Here is a 15,936-nt window from a genome sequence, read left to right as displayed (position 1 = left end):
TATAAGCATTAGCATTTTTCTCCTCTCTGGATCCCTTGACTTTGATATGACACATATTGAATGGATCATCTAAGATGCAGCACCAGGCAAGATATATCTTAATGCAGACAGGTTGGCAACATGAGCCCTAATGGGCCTTATCTTAATCTTGTTTAAAAGCATCTTAGATTTCTGGGTAATCTTTTCACCTTCTGATATTCTCTTTTATAGAGTGTTTTTGCTGGAGTTGCTACTGATTTGCACATAAATGCATTTTTGTTGCATAGTGTCACCGGTTTTCAGAGCCCTAAAAGTGATTCAGCTTTGCAATTTAGTAACTGTTAAGATTAAGCTTATTTTTTAAAAAAAAGTCAACGTGCCAGAAGTCCAAAAATGACAATAAAAATTTGTATGTTGTTTGTAAATCATCCTATTCATGGCCCATGGCACATCCCAGCTGCCCAGAACAAACCCCTCTCAAATGTGGGAATGCACAGCTGATGTGTTGTCTTCCCACCCAGGTATTTTCCTCCATTAACTCCAGATATTTGCCATACAGATATTTTAAACACTCTTCAATTAAAAATATGTTCATTCAAATACCTGACTAAGATAAAGGGAAATTTCTCCACTGTTGCTTTTTTTTTTTGTATTCATATTGCATCTGGTAATTGTAAACTGAAATTCAAACTCCATCAAATCACCTGGATAGGTGCTACTCAAAATTCAGAGATCTGTCCTCAGCCTTCCAGACATATAAAAATATCTTATTTTTCACTTATTCCAAAGTTGAAACTTCAATTCATAAAACAGGTTGAGGCCTCAGAAAATCTGCCTAACTCATAATAGTGAGGTCCGTGACCATGTGTATTAATCAGATCTTGACAGCCTTGAAAAATTCATTTTAAAGCTGCAAGTTTTTAAGGAGAGGCAGCAATTGCCTGAAAAAATCTCTGAAAAACAGTCTGGAAATGCAAACATTCTGTTATGATGAAAGAAAAATACCTTGTTTTCCCTGTACTAATATGCTTACATTAGTCTATGTTCTCAACATATTAATCTGAGACCTACAGGCAACCCAATCCAGAATAAAAGTAGTAGAAAGAAAAAGGGCACCCATAGAAAAATATTGGCAATGTGATTTTAAAAGATCATCCTTCAATTGTCTGCAATTTAGATTTATCAATACTTTGGCTGGGCTGAGGGAAGTGTTCCCACAAAGAACAAAACACTCGGCGTGGAGCTGAGTGACCTTTCAGTGAGACAGGGAGGGGGGAAGGGTTCCAGAGCTGCCCAGCAATCCCTTTCCTCCTTTTTTTTAAATGTCATTACAAAGTCTCCCTAGACTTGCAATCCACATTATTAATCTCACAGAAATAGTTGGTGGGTCTGTAAGATCAGCTCTGAGTTCTGCCCAACGTGACACCCTCCCCAAGGTAACACCAAAAACTGAAACGTGCTCCAGTTCAATTCTCAGATCAACTGAGGGTGAGATTTCCTGTCAGATCATTCCCTTTGCACGTGAGTGTGTGGGTTTGTGAGATATCAAACAAATGTACAGTCAGTAACCTGCTTTTTTCAGTGGCTCCCATTACCTGGTCTGATGTGGTCACCTAATGGTTGCTGCCAGGAACTGCACTGAAACAGTTCTAGAGACACAGAGCCAAGAAATCGCTCTCCTTTTGCAGCCCCATCAGTTAAACAGTAAAATATGAAGGTTTTGTACACAAGAATAAACAGGTTTTATTTCATTTTGTGAAACAGTCTCTGTTAAGGAACTTTAGAAATGAGGGGAAAGGTCTGAAACCTCTGTTTCCACTATACTGGGCATTTATGATAATTTATGATTTTTTTGAGGGTTTTCTTTTTTGAGAGGCTTTTGTTTTGTTTGCTGAGATGATTTTTTAAAATCACAAATGATTCTTTAAAATTTAAGAAGTCAGATCCTTGCAAGCATCACAAGGAAAATGAGTATGAATTATAGAATTCTACTGCAGGTTTATATTCCTGTTCCTGCCCATAAATAAGAGCAGGAGCTAATAGAGAAGAAAGCAGAACTACTGGGAGGTATAGATTAACCATAATTAGATATCTGTTGTCAGTGAAATTAGATCTTGCATAGTTTGAAATGAAGAAATTCGATTCCTTTCAGCCACTGCCAGTGAGGAATTCCCCTGACCCAAGAAAAATGGACTCCAATCTCCAATGCAGTGACATGGAACAAGAACCAAGGGGAGAAGAAATGAACTGGATGAATCCTGCATTCCAACAGCACAGAGAGGACATGCAAAGGCATCCTTGCTCCTGAGTTACACACATGCAGTTCCCTTTCATGACATGTGCTTACATGGAGGAGAATATTATTTTTTTTTAATAAATAGTTCCAAAACCTTTAAAGAAACAATATAAGGAAAACATGCAGATCAGTCTGGCTTTTTTTTTTTTTTTGGTAAAATTAATCAAAACAACTGTAGTCATTACTAAGACACAGATAACTCATGAAAACAAATATCAACGTGTTTTTTTTGAATGCCAGGAAATAGGATACCCAAGAAATAACAATATAATCACTCTGTGCTATTGCAGTACATTTATTTTATAAATATTTTTACGTGTGCTGATGCATGAAGAAAAAGCGCAGTTTCAAGGAAGGTGTGTGGCTTCAGAAGAGGAGCATGGATTAGGATTTCCTTACCTTATAAGATGGCAAAAAGCAGAGAATTCCTTGACCAACTGTCTGACACACTGAGAGCAGCAGTGCCCCCACCTCGTCCTGGAACTCGAAGGTCTCCGTGTGCTGGAAGGTGGCACAGAGCTTGCGGCCGCTGGGGCCCGTGCCCACCGTGCCCACCCACACCTGGGGAGGGCACGTGGAGAGGGTTAATGCTCAACTATCCAGCACAGACTGTGTCAACTTACAGCAGGTTCCATCATAAATTGTGAGTTTGATGGAATTATTGAGATAGTTCTGAAGAGATTCGCTCCAGTGCTTCGCCACAGCGCGATAACTGCTAAGATGGTGTTACCAGTATATATATCAATACAACTTTTCCAGGGAAATATGTGTCTAAATCCAAGGACAGCCTGTTCTGGACATTTCTTTTAAATTACAGAACGGGTTTGTCACCATTTTGCATTGCAAGTTGTTGTTTCTTGTAGCATGGGCAGCACTGGAGCTCAGGAGAGGGAGCAGAGGTTACCTGGGAGTTCCGGATGACGTGATTCGCCTCCAGCTGGATGGAAAACCTCACACCGAGCTCCGAGGAGAAGGAATCCATGGGAGAGAGAGTTCCAGATGTCAGGACGATTGTTCTAACTTCACTGAGGTCAGAAAAGGCCTAGGTGGGAGAACAAAACAGAAGGAATCTAGAAAAATCCACACAATCACTGTAAACTCTGTGTTTGTTCTCACTCCAGTGAGTTGAGGCCTCCTCACCACAGCAGGGTTCAGGCACCAAAAACTGAGCATGTGGACGAGGGTCTTCTGCCTCGAACTCTTCTTGTGCCTGGGCCGTGCAAAGTAGGAGCTCGTGTCGGAATCCTCAGGGTGGTTTTCACTCATCCAAGTGTAAGTTTGCTGCAGAGCAACTCTGTAATCGTCTGCAAACCTACACAGAGTGTCAGGAAAAATGACAAATGAGCCATCGAATTGTGAGCACTGAGCTCGAAAAAATTAACAAGGTGTTGTTACAACACATTTATAATTTAATCATAAATAATTTCAGAAGACAGTGAAACCTTACAATAATTATTAATTTTTAAATAAGATTTAAGTCAGTAATTTTCAGTAACTGCTGGTATTAGCAGTCAAGATATGAAGATAGTCAAATGATAAATGCTACACAGAAAAATACAGCCCATACATATTTCACTGGGCAATACATCAAGAAAATTCACACCTAACCTTCCTTCAAATAAATTTCCTCAGTGTTTAATTTATGAAATAAACCCCCAATTTGGTGGTATTTAAATTCTGCCCACTTCAATAGATTTCCCAAAGCTTTTCCCCAAATGTTGGCTTTGCTCAGAGGCCAAACACTGTAATTGAGGTGTTCCCAAATGAAAGAGGCAGTTTGGCAAAGCAGCTCAATGAAAGGCTCGGGCTCTGCACTTGCACTGACCTGCTGTTATCCTTGAAGAGACACAGAAGAACCATGAAGAGCCCTTTGAGCACTATTTGTGTGGCAGGGCTCACAACTGGGATCTCAACAAGTTCTTCCCTGCCATGCACAGACATTTTCTCTTCTTTTTCCAGCACAGTCACGAGATGTTTCTGTAAGAGGCAAATTCCACAGTGACAACATTCTAAAATGTCTTCTCAAAAACAAAGTTACAAGAGACAAGACTGTCAGCTCACTGCTTTGAAAGTTCACCTAAGGTACCCAGAAAGCCAGAGAGAAATTTGGAAAAGGAGGGGGCAAAGAGAAAAGGAACAATGCCTTTCATTTTTAACAATGCTTTTAATGTATCTGGCTTACACAGAAAGCAGGGATTAACTTAAAAATAGGGTAAAAACATTTCAACAGTCAATAAAAATGCAGCTGGATACAACAGCAAAACTATCACTGGCTCAGTGGTTCAACTGAAATAATTGTATGTGATCAATTATACCCTTTAAAACATCGATTCTCCACAAATTCCAGGAGCTCCAGTGGATTACTCCTGGTTTTCATCAGGAATCACTTTCAGACAACTTTTCAGCACTAAACTAAGAGATCTTTTTGTATTTAACTTATGTGCACATCTCAAGATGTTTAACAAAACCAGCATTATGTACTTTGGTACTCATTTGTGTGGCACACAACATTACCTGTAAAATGGGAAAAGTAATACCAGTTATTCCCATTTGGTGCAAAAAGGTGAGCATTTCTTTGCCACTCCACACCTTACAGGCACTTTCATACCCTCTCTCTACCAGCTGACCAGAGCTCTCCTGCAGCCAGCTGGAAAAGAGGAAAACCACAGAGAACCTCAGCATTGATTTGAGAGACATTTTGCAAGCACAAACCAAACATCAGAAATTGCACCAGACTCCTGTGATGATGATAAATGGTTTTTTTACTGCATTTAAGGACAGAGATTCTGCTTTTCCTTTATGGTTTTCACTGTTGAACCAAATTCTACAGAACTGCTGCTTGAAGTGAGAAGAAAACGTCTCCCTATATGCTCACACTTTATCATCATATAATACCTTTATTACAAAGAAAAAGGATTAAAATATCATTTCCCTGTGATATGTCAGGCTCATTTAAGAAATATTTCTGCTGTGCTTTTATAGCCACTCATCATTGCTCTGCTGAACATTAATTTAGCATCCTTATTAATTGCAGGCTTTCCTAGCAAGAACAAATCTTGAGGCATGAAATGGGTGCTTTTAGTATCTACACGTGGAAGGGAAAGTGGGGCAATAAAAAGTGCACGTTTAAAGCTACTCACAAGTATTGGTAACTGGTGCAATTTGAAGATTTGCAGGTATTGGTAACTGGTGCAATTTGAAGATTTGCAGGTATTGGTAACTGGTGCAATTAGGATTAAGCAGAACTATAATTGTATGTACAATGTAAAATGTGACAGGACTTGCTAAAAGCATGATTTCAACATGCAGATCATCTCCTTTGTGGCTAAAATTTTCTGCCTGGCCTCCATCATCCCTGCAGGATGACAAGGCCCTGCCTCTGTCTAGAGAAGCAGCAGGTTCCTGCCTCCCGGGAAATGCCAGCACTGTCTGTTCCATCAGCTCTGAGGAGGCAGCCCAAGGACAGCTGTCACTGCTGCACCACTTCAAAACATCCACCTGCAAAAGCACTTCATCATTAGCAACTAAAGCAGTAAAGCTTAGTGACTGCTTCAGTTCCAGATCTCCTGCCCTGTCACTGCAATTATCTGAGCCACGGAACAATTAAAATAAAACTCGCCTCTCGTTGGGTTAAATGCAAACAAAACCCCCCAAAATGCTGTCGTAACAATCACTTCTTTGGCTGTAATTTGCTTTATTTTATTAAGGGATGGTGATCACAAAACACAGGCAGAGCATCACCAGGGTAGGGTCCCATTTCCTCAAATGTAACATCCGAAAGACCTGGAACCAAAACTGGGAAAAGGCCACCACAACAGAAATGAAAAATTTACAGTGGATAAAACACTTCAGGAAATGTGAAACTTCTGTTTCCCTGTTATGAACCTCAAACACCATCACACACTTTTCAAATGGTTATGCTATAAATGCAAATACAAACTTAACACAACGGCCTCCCTAATGGCAAAACACCACCAAAAAACCCCACCCAAATTCTCAAGTAAATTCCATCCAACATGAAGGCATTTACTCGAAATACCTGTTAAATTATTTTTAGAGCAAAGCAGGAAGCACAAATAAAATGAGCTTGATTCCCAGAAAGGCATCAATGGTTTTGAAGTGAAAAATCAGTGTATGCACTATTTCCAGGCAAAGATGTAATGGATGTTACAAAGACATCTCTGATTCCAGAAAGTGTATTTGCTGCTTCCCTCAGTACCAGCAAATCCCACTGTTGACACAGCATATTCCATTGAACAAAGTCATTTCTCCTGGTAAATGTGCATCTCATCAGCAAAGTTTGCCAGCTCCACTGGTACATCCTCAAATTCCTCCCAAAGGTCACTCCAGCACCCCTGTGGCACTAAGCCCATGCTTAAGTGCTTTCTGGAATGAGGGCCCAGGCTCTTTATAAGTGAAATAAGATTTTTCCTCATTCCCCAAGCATCTGGCAAAGCCATGTCACAACACAGCAGCATTTTACCCATTACTGGCTATTTACACCCCGGCCTCTGCTTTCCAACAACTGCTTTTCATGCTCTTGGCAGATTTGCCAAGACAATCAACCTTAGTTTTCCTGATAAGGTTAAAAAGCTGGAGGCAATCAAATCTCCAGCCATGCTGTTCTTATCTTCTGCTAAAATTTAACATTTGAAAATCGCCAAGGTAGAGAATTAGCTTCTGCACCACAGAAAAAGTCACTTGTCTCTGTGACACATAAACATCAACTCTCAGAAGGAAGAGAGGATGGGAAAAGGGTGAACTACTTGTGCTGTGCTGCAAAGTCAAGTGCACCAGAGTGATGATGTGACAAGCACTGAATCAGAATTCAGTTAACTACGAAGCCACTTGTATCATCATCCACTTTTTCCTGCTGACTTTGTTGCTCAAGTTGATTCTTCCACTTCACCCAAAAGACTTTGCCCTTGACCCCCTCTTTCTCCCTGGGCTTCTGTCCATTGGCTTTTGTTCCATTCCATCCCATAATTTTCAACTCATGTTCGTGCCTTCCCCTTCCAAGAAGCTGTTTCACAGGGAAAACAAAAGGGCACGACTGATAAATTCACTTTCAGGCATGAAGAATTCAACAGATTCCAACCTGATTCCAAGAACAGATTCCAGCCTGCTCCAAACACTTCCCATCCAAGGCTCTGAACCAATTAACGCTTTGACAAAATAATGCTGCTAATTGTCAACTAAGCAAACGGAAGCATGTGAAATATAAAAATTTACCCTGTGCAAAATATTCATCCTGAACCAGGAGCCCATGAAAGCCCCATAAAGATGAGCACACCATTCAAGAGCAGAACACACTTTTCAAACCAGAATTTCAATGCTCCCATTTGAGTAAGACCAGTAGTTTTCTTAACAGATCAACACCCTCTGGATTCCTCAAGTGAACAAAAATCAGATGACTGCACAGGTTGAAGAACACCACTGCATAAATTACAGCAGCAAAAAGAATCTAAATGTAATTTAAAAAACTATTAATTGATGCAAAGGAATTAAAGAGTTGCCTTACTTTATCAAAGAGCAGCACACAGCTCTCAGGGGCCCGTGATCCTTCTGCCTGATGTTGTTGCTGACCATGAAATCCAGCTCCTCCCGAGCTGCCCTGAGCTGACCCTCTGTCACCCCGTAGCTCACGGACTCCCGAGCACAGTCCTCGATGTTATGGGCTTCATCCAAAATCACCACCTGGCCCTTTAGGTTGATGTCCATCTAAAAAAAGAAAATTATTACCTGGTAAAACAGTGAAAGACAAGAGGGAGAAACAGCAACTAATAGGAAAAAAAAAATGCACGTTCTGCATCATGGTGCAACGGAAAGTTTTCAGGTTTTGATCCAATTTCCACAACCAAGGGGAAAAAAAACCCCAGGAGTTATTTTGTTGATAATATTTTGGACATAAATAGGATCTCAGCTGACCATCATCACTGATCATTATGTTTCTCATTTCTTTTTAACCTCACTTATTGCAATCTTTGTTACAAATATACTCACACTCTCCCTTATCTGCGGGTCCAGGAGGTAATTGTAGGGACAAAACACGATGTCTGCCCCCACCATGAGCTCCCTGGCTGCAAAATAAGCACAGGCACGAAGCTTCCTGCCCAGGCTCACCAGGTCCTCGATGTCCCAGGCCTGGTACAGCCCATGTGCAGCCTGCAGGGCGTGGTGCTCACTGAGCTTGTGGACACCGTGGTAGTAAGCACAGGACTTGCCCTGCAAGCAAAGAAAGGCAGACAGTGGGTACAAGAAATCACGAAATCCAAGGAAGCTCAAATCCCCCAGGTTGTCCCAGGCATTGGACTATTCCTTGGGAACATTTCTAGCAGCTACTTTTTATGTCAGATAACAATGAAAAGCACATCATGTCAGGCAAATCCATGTTCCTAAAATGCACCTCAGTAAAGGGCACTTTTCATCTATAAACCTGAAGACAATTTAAGTCCTACTAAAACACTAACCTGCCATAAATACTCATCCTATCATCATAAGTTTTTCAGTATGGCTACAGTGTGTCTACATTTTCTAATGATTAATATTTAAATCAAATTATCAGGAGGCATTTAACCAACACAGTAAAAAATATTCCTCATCCACTGTTCAACTCCCTTAAATCTGACTGTGTTTAATGAATGCTCATTTTCTGCAACTAAAGGACTCACATTTTTTCCTTCCAGCAGTTCTACACACATTTCATTCCTGTTGCTCCCACTGTTGGATACCACTGGGTGGATGCAGGTGTAATCCCTGCTGGACAGGATGGTCATGGGGACAGAGGAATAGGCTGTTCTCTTCAGCTCCCTGGTGATCTGGGCTATTTGCTTGTGAGTCCGTGTTCCAAAAAATATTTTGGGAACAGACAAGTGATCTCCATTCTCCTTCTTCTTTGTGTGACTGGGATCCTTAGTTGGTTCTTTTCCAGAAGAGCAGGGACACTCAGTGCAAGGGCCAGAAGGCTGCAAACCAAGATTTAAAATAAAAAATTAACAAAATCACACTGGGAGATGAATGTGCTAAATCTGCTTATGGTCTGTTTAGGAAATGTCCTCTGGGATAGCTCAATAGTTCAACAGGCTGGCCTATTAAGGTGCAAAAATTAAAGTGTTAAAGCATCCTTGTGCCTGAAAAATCTTAAAAAAACCCTTCTAGCAATCACAACTTTATCATAACCCAATCACAAAGAATTATTAATCCAGTGGAATATTTACACAAGTGAATAACACAAACTCCTCGCGTTTAAACTTCAGCCAAGGACACTCCTGTGACAGAACAAGAGTCCATGAAGGAAATTTGGGATCAGGCACCCAAATTAAAACACTGAGAACATTTTTCCTCAAAGCAAGCAGTAGAAATCTAGACAGTTCAGAGCAATCTGTTTGCAGATCAGTGTCACACACTCTCCATTAGAAACATGTTTGCTGGGCCCTTATGCCAAAGGCCATCCAGTAACTAGGAGAATAAAGAACCACAGGGAATAATTCTAAACAGAACCTAATCCTGTAAAATATCTGTTAGAAGCCATTTTTTTTTCCTTCCTGAGAAGCACCACGTTTCATAACATGAAATACTGGGACCATCCACGTGAAGTTGCAATAATTAATGTGAAAGGACAGATGGAAAACCAGGAACTCCTGAGTAACCACGGCCACGTGAAAAACAGGGAGCTGTTCAAAGCTGTCAAAGAGGTGGTGGTTGGTTCAGTGCAGCTCCCAACGTGTTGCTGCCTGCTCAGGTACAATTAGAAGGGGAGGGAGGGGTGTGAGGGATGATCCATTCCAAACCAACCCAGTCCTGCTGTGTGTTCCACCCCAGCTCTGGGATCGAGCTGTCTCAGAGCCTCCACTCCGAGGAGAAGCGAGGTCGTGTTACCCTCAGTCCCACTCAGCCTTGTCCCCCATTAAACATCACAATACAGGAGAGAAGGGCTGGAAATGGAACCCCCGGAGCTGCCACTCAGGGGGATAAAAGGTGCACTGATGTGCCAAGGAAACAGGCCCTCAAAGCAGCTAAAGTTACACCCACGCTGGAATTGTTACATTGCCCTCTCAGGTTGCCAGGAACAGCAGGTTTCATTACCCTGTGCTGCCACATTAAATAGCCAGTTCCAAATATCCTGCCTTCTATATTGAATAATTACTTATTCACTGAAAGGATAAAAAGAAGAGTTATGAATGGGGCTCTTGTCACCAGCCAAGCAGGAAACAGCTGACATATGGTATATGTTACATGTGTGCTCACACAGAAAACTCCAGTGCCAATGGGAGCCTGAAATAATAAAAACCACATCAGCACACTAACAATTAATAGAACCCAAGCACTCACTGTGCAGGGCCTTTAACAACAGGCTTATCTGTTAATTTTTATTCAAGTCAGACGGTGTTTTCAGAGGCAAAAAGGATACACAGAATGCCAAGAGGACACTTTACCACTAATATTTCCCTGCCATTGGCCAAATAAAAACAACAGAAAAATACTAGGATGAATTAGGCAGCTTTTGCAAAAGTTCTTAGAACAACAGGAAAATGCAGCTTAAATTAATATATACACACATGGGAACAGAAGGCTCTTCCATGATGGGCTTAAAGCACCAGATACATTTCTTTCTTATGAAAAGAATTAAAAGTGTTCTCATGGGTAAGGCTTATAAATTAGGGTATTTTACAGGTGGCCTTAAAAGTTTGGCTTAAAAGGTTTGCAGTTGGTGTAACACTGGCATTAAGAAGCACTTCAGCCATTATTCCAGTACTAAAATGTTACCTTTAACTTCAAAAAAAGTTTTATGTCAAGAAAACCCTCCACGATATTGAGAAAGTTGTAAACTGAGGCTGATTTTATAGTAACCAGAAAGAGTATAAAACTGCCTGCAGTAGGCAGAGCAATTCTGAAAGCCACAGACACCATTAGCCACACACACATTAATAAATAAAACCTTTTTAGAAGGTTCTTCGTAGTGAAGAGAAACTTTAGGAAAACACAGTTTAAAAGCTGAGTTCATGTTCTTTGCACGTTTCTCAAGTGTGTCAATTTGCACTTGAATTCTTAAAATACGTCTTAAAATTTTGTAAAAGACAAACTATTTTAATTCTGTATTTCTACACAAAGAATTTGCTGGGGGTATCACACAGCCAAACCTAACGTGGGGTTCCTCTCCCATTCCTGCAGCCAAAGGAAGGAGAACTCTCCAGCTGAACAAAGTAACCCCAATTTGGCATTTTCCATTTGGCAGTGTGGCCTCAAAATACAAATTTTTTCACTCATACCACAGAGATACTGATTGAACTGTAATAAAATTAGAAAATGTTTCAATTTACCTATGAAAAAATTAGGGGGGAAGCTGATTAGAAATAATTCATATTAAGACAAGAGAATTGTACTTTGTAACACCCTCTGGCTTCAGGGCTAAACCTGTTTACAGCTGTTGGAATCTGAAATGGAGATTTTCATTTGGGAGAGAGGAAAAGAAAGATTCTCCTCTGCTTTCTACAGTGGTTAATCAGAAACACTCAGTAACAGATGCTGTCAGAGATCAGATACCAGCCTATATGGACCTTGGGCTAATGCAGCTTGTTTTCACTGCTGTCAGGGGGAGATAAACCAGCCTATCACATCAATATTTATATGGGCAAAACGTGGAAGTCCGATTAAAAAGGGAATAATCAGGTCCCCCGACCTGTCCTGCGTGTAAAATAGAGCTAAACAAACACTGGGGCTGTGATCCCTGAAACACAAAGAGGTAAGAGGAGTTCTTCCTATCTCCATCTCCATTTCCCAGTTACAAAGGCATGTGAATGATGGAGCAGTGAATGCCCCTTGTGTGAAATCTCACACAAGCACGATCCGGGCAGATATCAGCAGGGACATTAGCAGAGCTTTTCAGCTCTCCTTTGGAAGCTCTCAAAGCCCAGCATTCTGCTGCTGCCGCAGCCTCTCGATCCCAGCACACAAAGCAGCTGTTTATGCTCCCCCAGTCACCAGCAGGTGAACCCGGTTCAATATTTATCACAGGCTTTCACAGATCACTGCTAACCGAGCAAACGCTTTAATTAAGCTGGAACCCGCTTCAAAGAGCCCATTCAAAATGTCAATCAGCAGAAAAGGGATCAGATACGGTGTCAGGTGAGAGCCTGTAATACAAATCCACAACTTTCTTCAGCCCATCGTGGTAAATTAGCCCATTCTGGAGTGCAGCCCCTGATTGTACCAGGCTGCCAGTCCCCTGGAATGTGTAACAGAAGTCACTCAAGGCCCATTGTGAAGGTTGTAAGCAATATGTTAAACTGCAATGGGCTAGCACATTAAGACAGATTCTTTTCACAGCTGTTTTTTGATACCCCAAGTGTTTGTTACACTACTCTCCATTTACTGTTTACTTTCTTTACCTGCTAGAAATGGGGTTTCCTTAGCCCAGCTGCCCCAGTTTCTCAGGCCATTCAAGTGACACAAGGAATCAAGAGAGCACCAGCAGGGGATCATTTCCCACTTCAGCTCACACCAGAACCTCCCTGTCCTGCAAGATTTAACAGCAGGAGGACAGAGATGGATTCCCAGGCAGCTCAGAACAGCCTTGGATTCTCACCCCCAGGATCTACAGGTGTTCTACTGATGGAGCAACACTGGGCAGCACCTCTGATCCTCTCACAACAACCAGCCCACCTCTCTTTTGGACTAGAAACAGGACTTGACAAGAAACTAAATTTGCTTGAAGCAGAGGATTAACTACAGTAAAACACAGGGTTGCCTCAGTGATGAAGGAAACACCATTATTACATTATTGTACCATCCCAAACACACAGTTCATTATGATAAGTGCAGAACATACCCTCTGTTGCCTTTATTTCATGAGCTACACTAGAAAAGCATTTCTATACCTGACAGCCCATGCTGTGGGCTCTTCATGTTTTAAACCTCACATATTTATCACCAGTAGTTCTGAGGCACAACTAAGGCCTTTCTGCAACTCTTTCTTGATACCAGCCAAATTCTCAGTGTGCTAAAGGAAAACTTCATCACAGCAAAATAACACTTGACCCTTTCATTCTTGAAAAGAAACTTGAACAGAAATAAAACCCTTCATTTCTTCTTGGGCTAATTCTTTCTAAAGAGGCAGCAAACAGTTTGAATAGTATCTAATGTATATACTGTCTATCTGCAAAATCAGCCCCATGGAGGGCACATTACAACACACACAGGTGCAGTTCAACTATTAAAACAAAGAGTTTCCTTAGAAAATGAAGAGTTTTCTTAGTATTTTCTTAAGTATTTTATTAACAATTAGTTGATCTATATTAAAAGTTTTCAATTTTCTTCACTGCAAGAAACTTCCACAAGTTTTAAATCGAGTTTTCCAGATACCCACAGCAAAGCACCAAAGGAAATTTTACAATCCAGGAAGGAAGAAAGGTCTTTTTATTTGAAAATCAACAGCACACTCTGCTGGCCTTTGGATTCCAAACTATCAGCTGAAGCTCAGTGGCACAAAGCATTTCAAATCCTACTCAAAAAGTCTTCAGAGCTTTCCAAAACTAACAAAAACTACCTCCCATCAAATGACCTGCAACACAGATTCACTTTTGTTAAGAAAATATTTAGCTCCCAGTGTCTTACAGTAATACCATAGCTTTTGGCTTCCTTTGTGTTTACAAAGGCATGGAATACTGAGAACCAGCTCTGGGTTGCACTGATTAAAACAGCAGCTCATTTAGGACATAGAAAGAGCTGTTGGAAGGAGAACTGAAATGCATGTGGAAACCAAACATAATTCCAAACAGGCACAAAACCCCCTGCACTCCGAAGCTGAGTTACCTACAGAGGGGTATTACCATAAAACAACATCAAATACACTGGAAAGGGTGAATGTTCTTTGTCTTTTGGAAGCAGAAAGGAGATTTCTGTGCTGAGGAAAGAAACAAAGGTCACACCTCGTTCCTTTCTTACATTTGTCCCAAACACACAATTTCCTGATTTCATGGTGTGCTCCCACATTTTAATCTCAATAAGAACTATTCTGTCCCAGCCCCTGATGAGCTTTCAGGGGAACTGCATCACTCACAAACCTGGCATCTCCCCCTCAGCTCTCCTCTGCCTCACGTTTCTTCTTCTCCTGGTTTTACTTCAACAAACATTTACGTAAAATCAATACAATTCAAACAGAAAAATGCCCAGCAGAAAGCTGCAGAAACAGCTGCATATTTGCATCTCAAATTCTTATGTGATACTTCTGCTATAGAAGGTGGTAATAAAAAAACAAAACCAAACCACCACCACCCCAAAATGTAAATCTACCACAGTGAAACATGGGACTTTTCTTCTTAACCATGTGCAATATTCCTTCATTCCTCATTTTTTGTTGTAATATATTGTAATGATCAGCTCCAGCTTTCTCCACGCTATTTTTATTTTAAAGCCTAAAAGACACACATGTTAATATTAAATACTGCTTTTCACTATAAATGCCTCAAAAGAACAACTGGCAGGTTGCACAAAACCTACAAATCCTGATTTCACTTAATTTTCACAGTCCCAGTTTCAAGTTCTTCCATAATGTCACCAATCTAACAGAGGCTGGAATATAAAATATAGATTCAAAGTTGCTGTACAACTGCTGGCACACACTGACAGGCTGAATTGCTGGGCCACATTTTGTGCTGTTGGGAAGCCATTAAATATTTTGGTTTTGACTGCTCTTGAACTCCCACTCCTGCTGTAAAAGATGCTGTTGCATTACTCACCCTTTGGGGAGAACAAGTAGAGGTTTTCACACTTTTTTCAGAGTGAACAGTGAGCTCTCCATTTTTCCTCTGGTGATAAACTTCTAAAGCATCAACAAATTGGACTCCTCTGGCCAAACAGTGGCGTTTTCTGACCTGCTGGGGGAAAAAACCAGTGTACAAATGCCCTGGGCAGGAGGATGTGCTCCCTCTGGCAGGGCTTTGGTTCAGCTCTTTTCCACTGAGGCTGTTTTAGTAACACTGTGCACCCTTAATGTTTGTTAACAGCTCACCCAAATTTAGCCACACAGAAGTCATTAGAGAAAGCTCTCAAGTTTTAATTACAAAAAAATCTGTAATTACTGCTGAGCTCTTCTGCTTTATTTTCTCACTGTTACAAAACTGAAACTATAGCACTATGAAGAAAAAAGCAGAAAACTTCCATAATAAAACCAAAATATAAATTCAAGCCATACTGATGTAAAAACTTAATCAAAAGTGCTCTGCAGCAATGTAAAAGCTGTTTAAGTGCACAAGTCCTCAGCCATGTGATACCAACAGTGACAGAGATGAAAACATAACAGGAATATTGCACTCCACACATCAGGCCAGAGATACCAACACCAGATAGGCCAGAAATCAGAATTCTGTATTATTTGAATTTCTAACACTCATTTCCAAGAGCACTTTCAACTCTAGGATGTCATACTTTAGCTTAATATCACAGATCAGCTGGGGATAAATACATTTTGGGGATATTACTTGTTTAAATAGGCAGGATATAGTTTAGGACAGGGCATTATGAACATTTAAATGCAACAATGGACTCCTTTGTAATGAGTAACAATAAAAATGAACAGAAACCCGTCAATCTGAACTGTGACATGACTCAGTTATTGTCCACACCCTTCCCTGTAATTGGTATTTGACAGCTTGGTTTAGCTA

General features: G+C 40.8%; 1 protein-coding gene across 2 annotated transcripts in view; it reads right to left on the bottom strand.

Annotated features, from left to right (window-relative positions):
* BRIP1 (BRCA1 interacting protein C-terminal helicase 1) overlaps positions 1–15,936 on the bottom strand; it is a 96,329-nt gene that overhangs the window by 77,062 nt on the left and 3,331 nt on the right. Inside the window, exons 7-15 of one of the 2 annotated variants that reach the window (XM_032707695.1) lie at positions 15,013–15,150; positions 8,947–9,240; positions 8,279–8,500; positions 7,797–7,996; positions 4,790–4,922; positions 4,101–4,252; positions 3,416–3,587; positions 3,180–3,317; positions 2,675–2,836 (exon numbers count right to left, since the gene is read on the bottom strand). In XM_032707695.1, coding sequence (XP_032563586.1) covers positions 2,675–2,836; positions 3,180–3,317; positions 3,416–3,587; positions 4,101–4,252; positions 4,790–4,922; positions 7,797–7,996; positions 8,279–8,500; positions 8,947–9,240; positions 15,013–15,150 — 1,611 coding nt within the window. The remainder of the gene's footprint in view (positions 1–2,674; positions 2,837–3,179; positions 3,318–3,415; positions 3,588–4,100; positions 4,253–4,789; positions 4,923–7,796; positions 7,997–8,278; positions 8,501–8,946; positions 9,241–15,012; positions 15,151–15,936) is intronic. The other variant, XM_032707696.1, reaches the window with a different exon arrangement.

This window comes from Chiroxiphia lanceolata, chromosome 20 (genome assembly GCF_009829145.1).
Source record: "Chiroxiphia lanceolata isolate bChiLan1 chromosome 20, bChiLan1.pri, whole genome shotgun sequence".
Lineage (NCBI taxonomy): Eukaryota > Metazoa > Chordata > Aves > Passeriformes > Pipridae > Chiroxiphia > Chiroxiphia lanceolata.
This window is presented reverse-complemented; position numbering and strand designations above follow the sequence as displayed.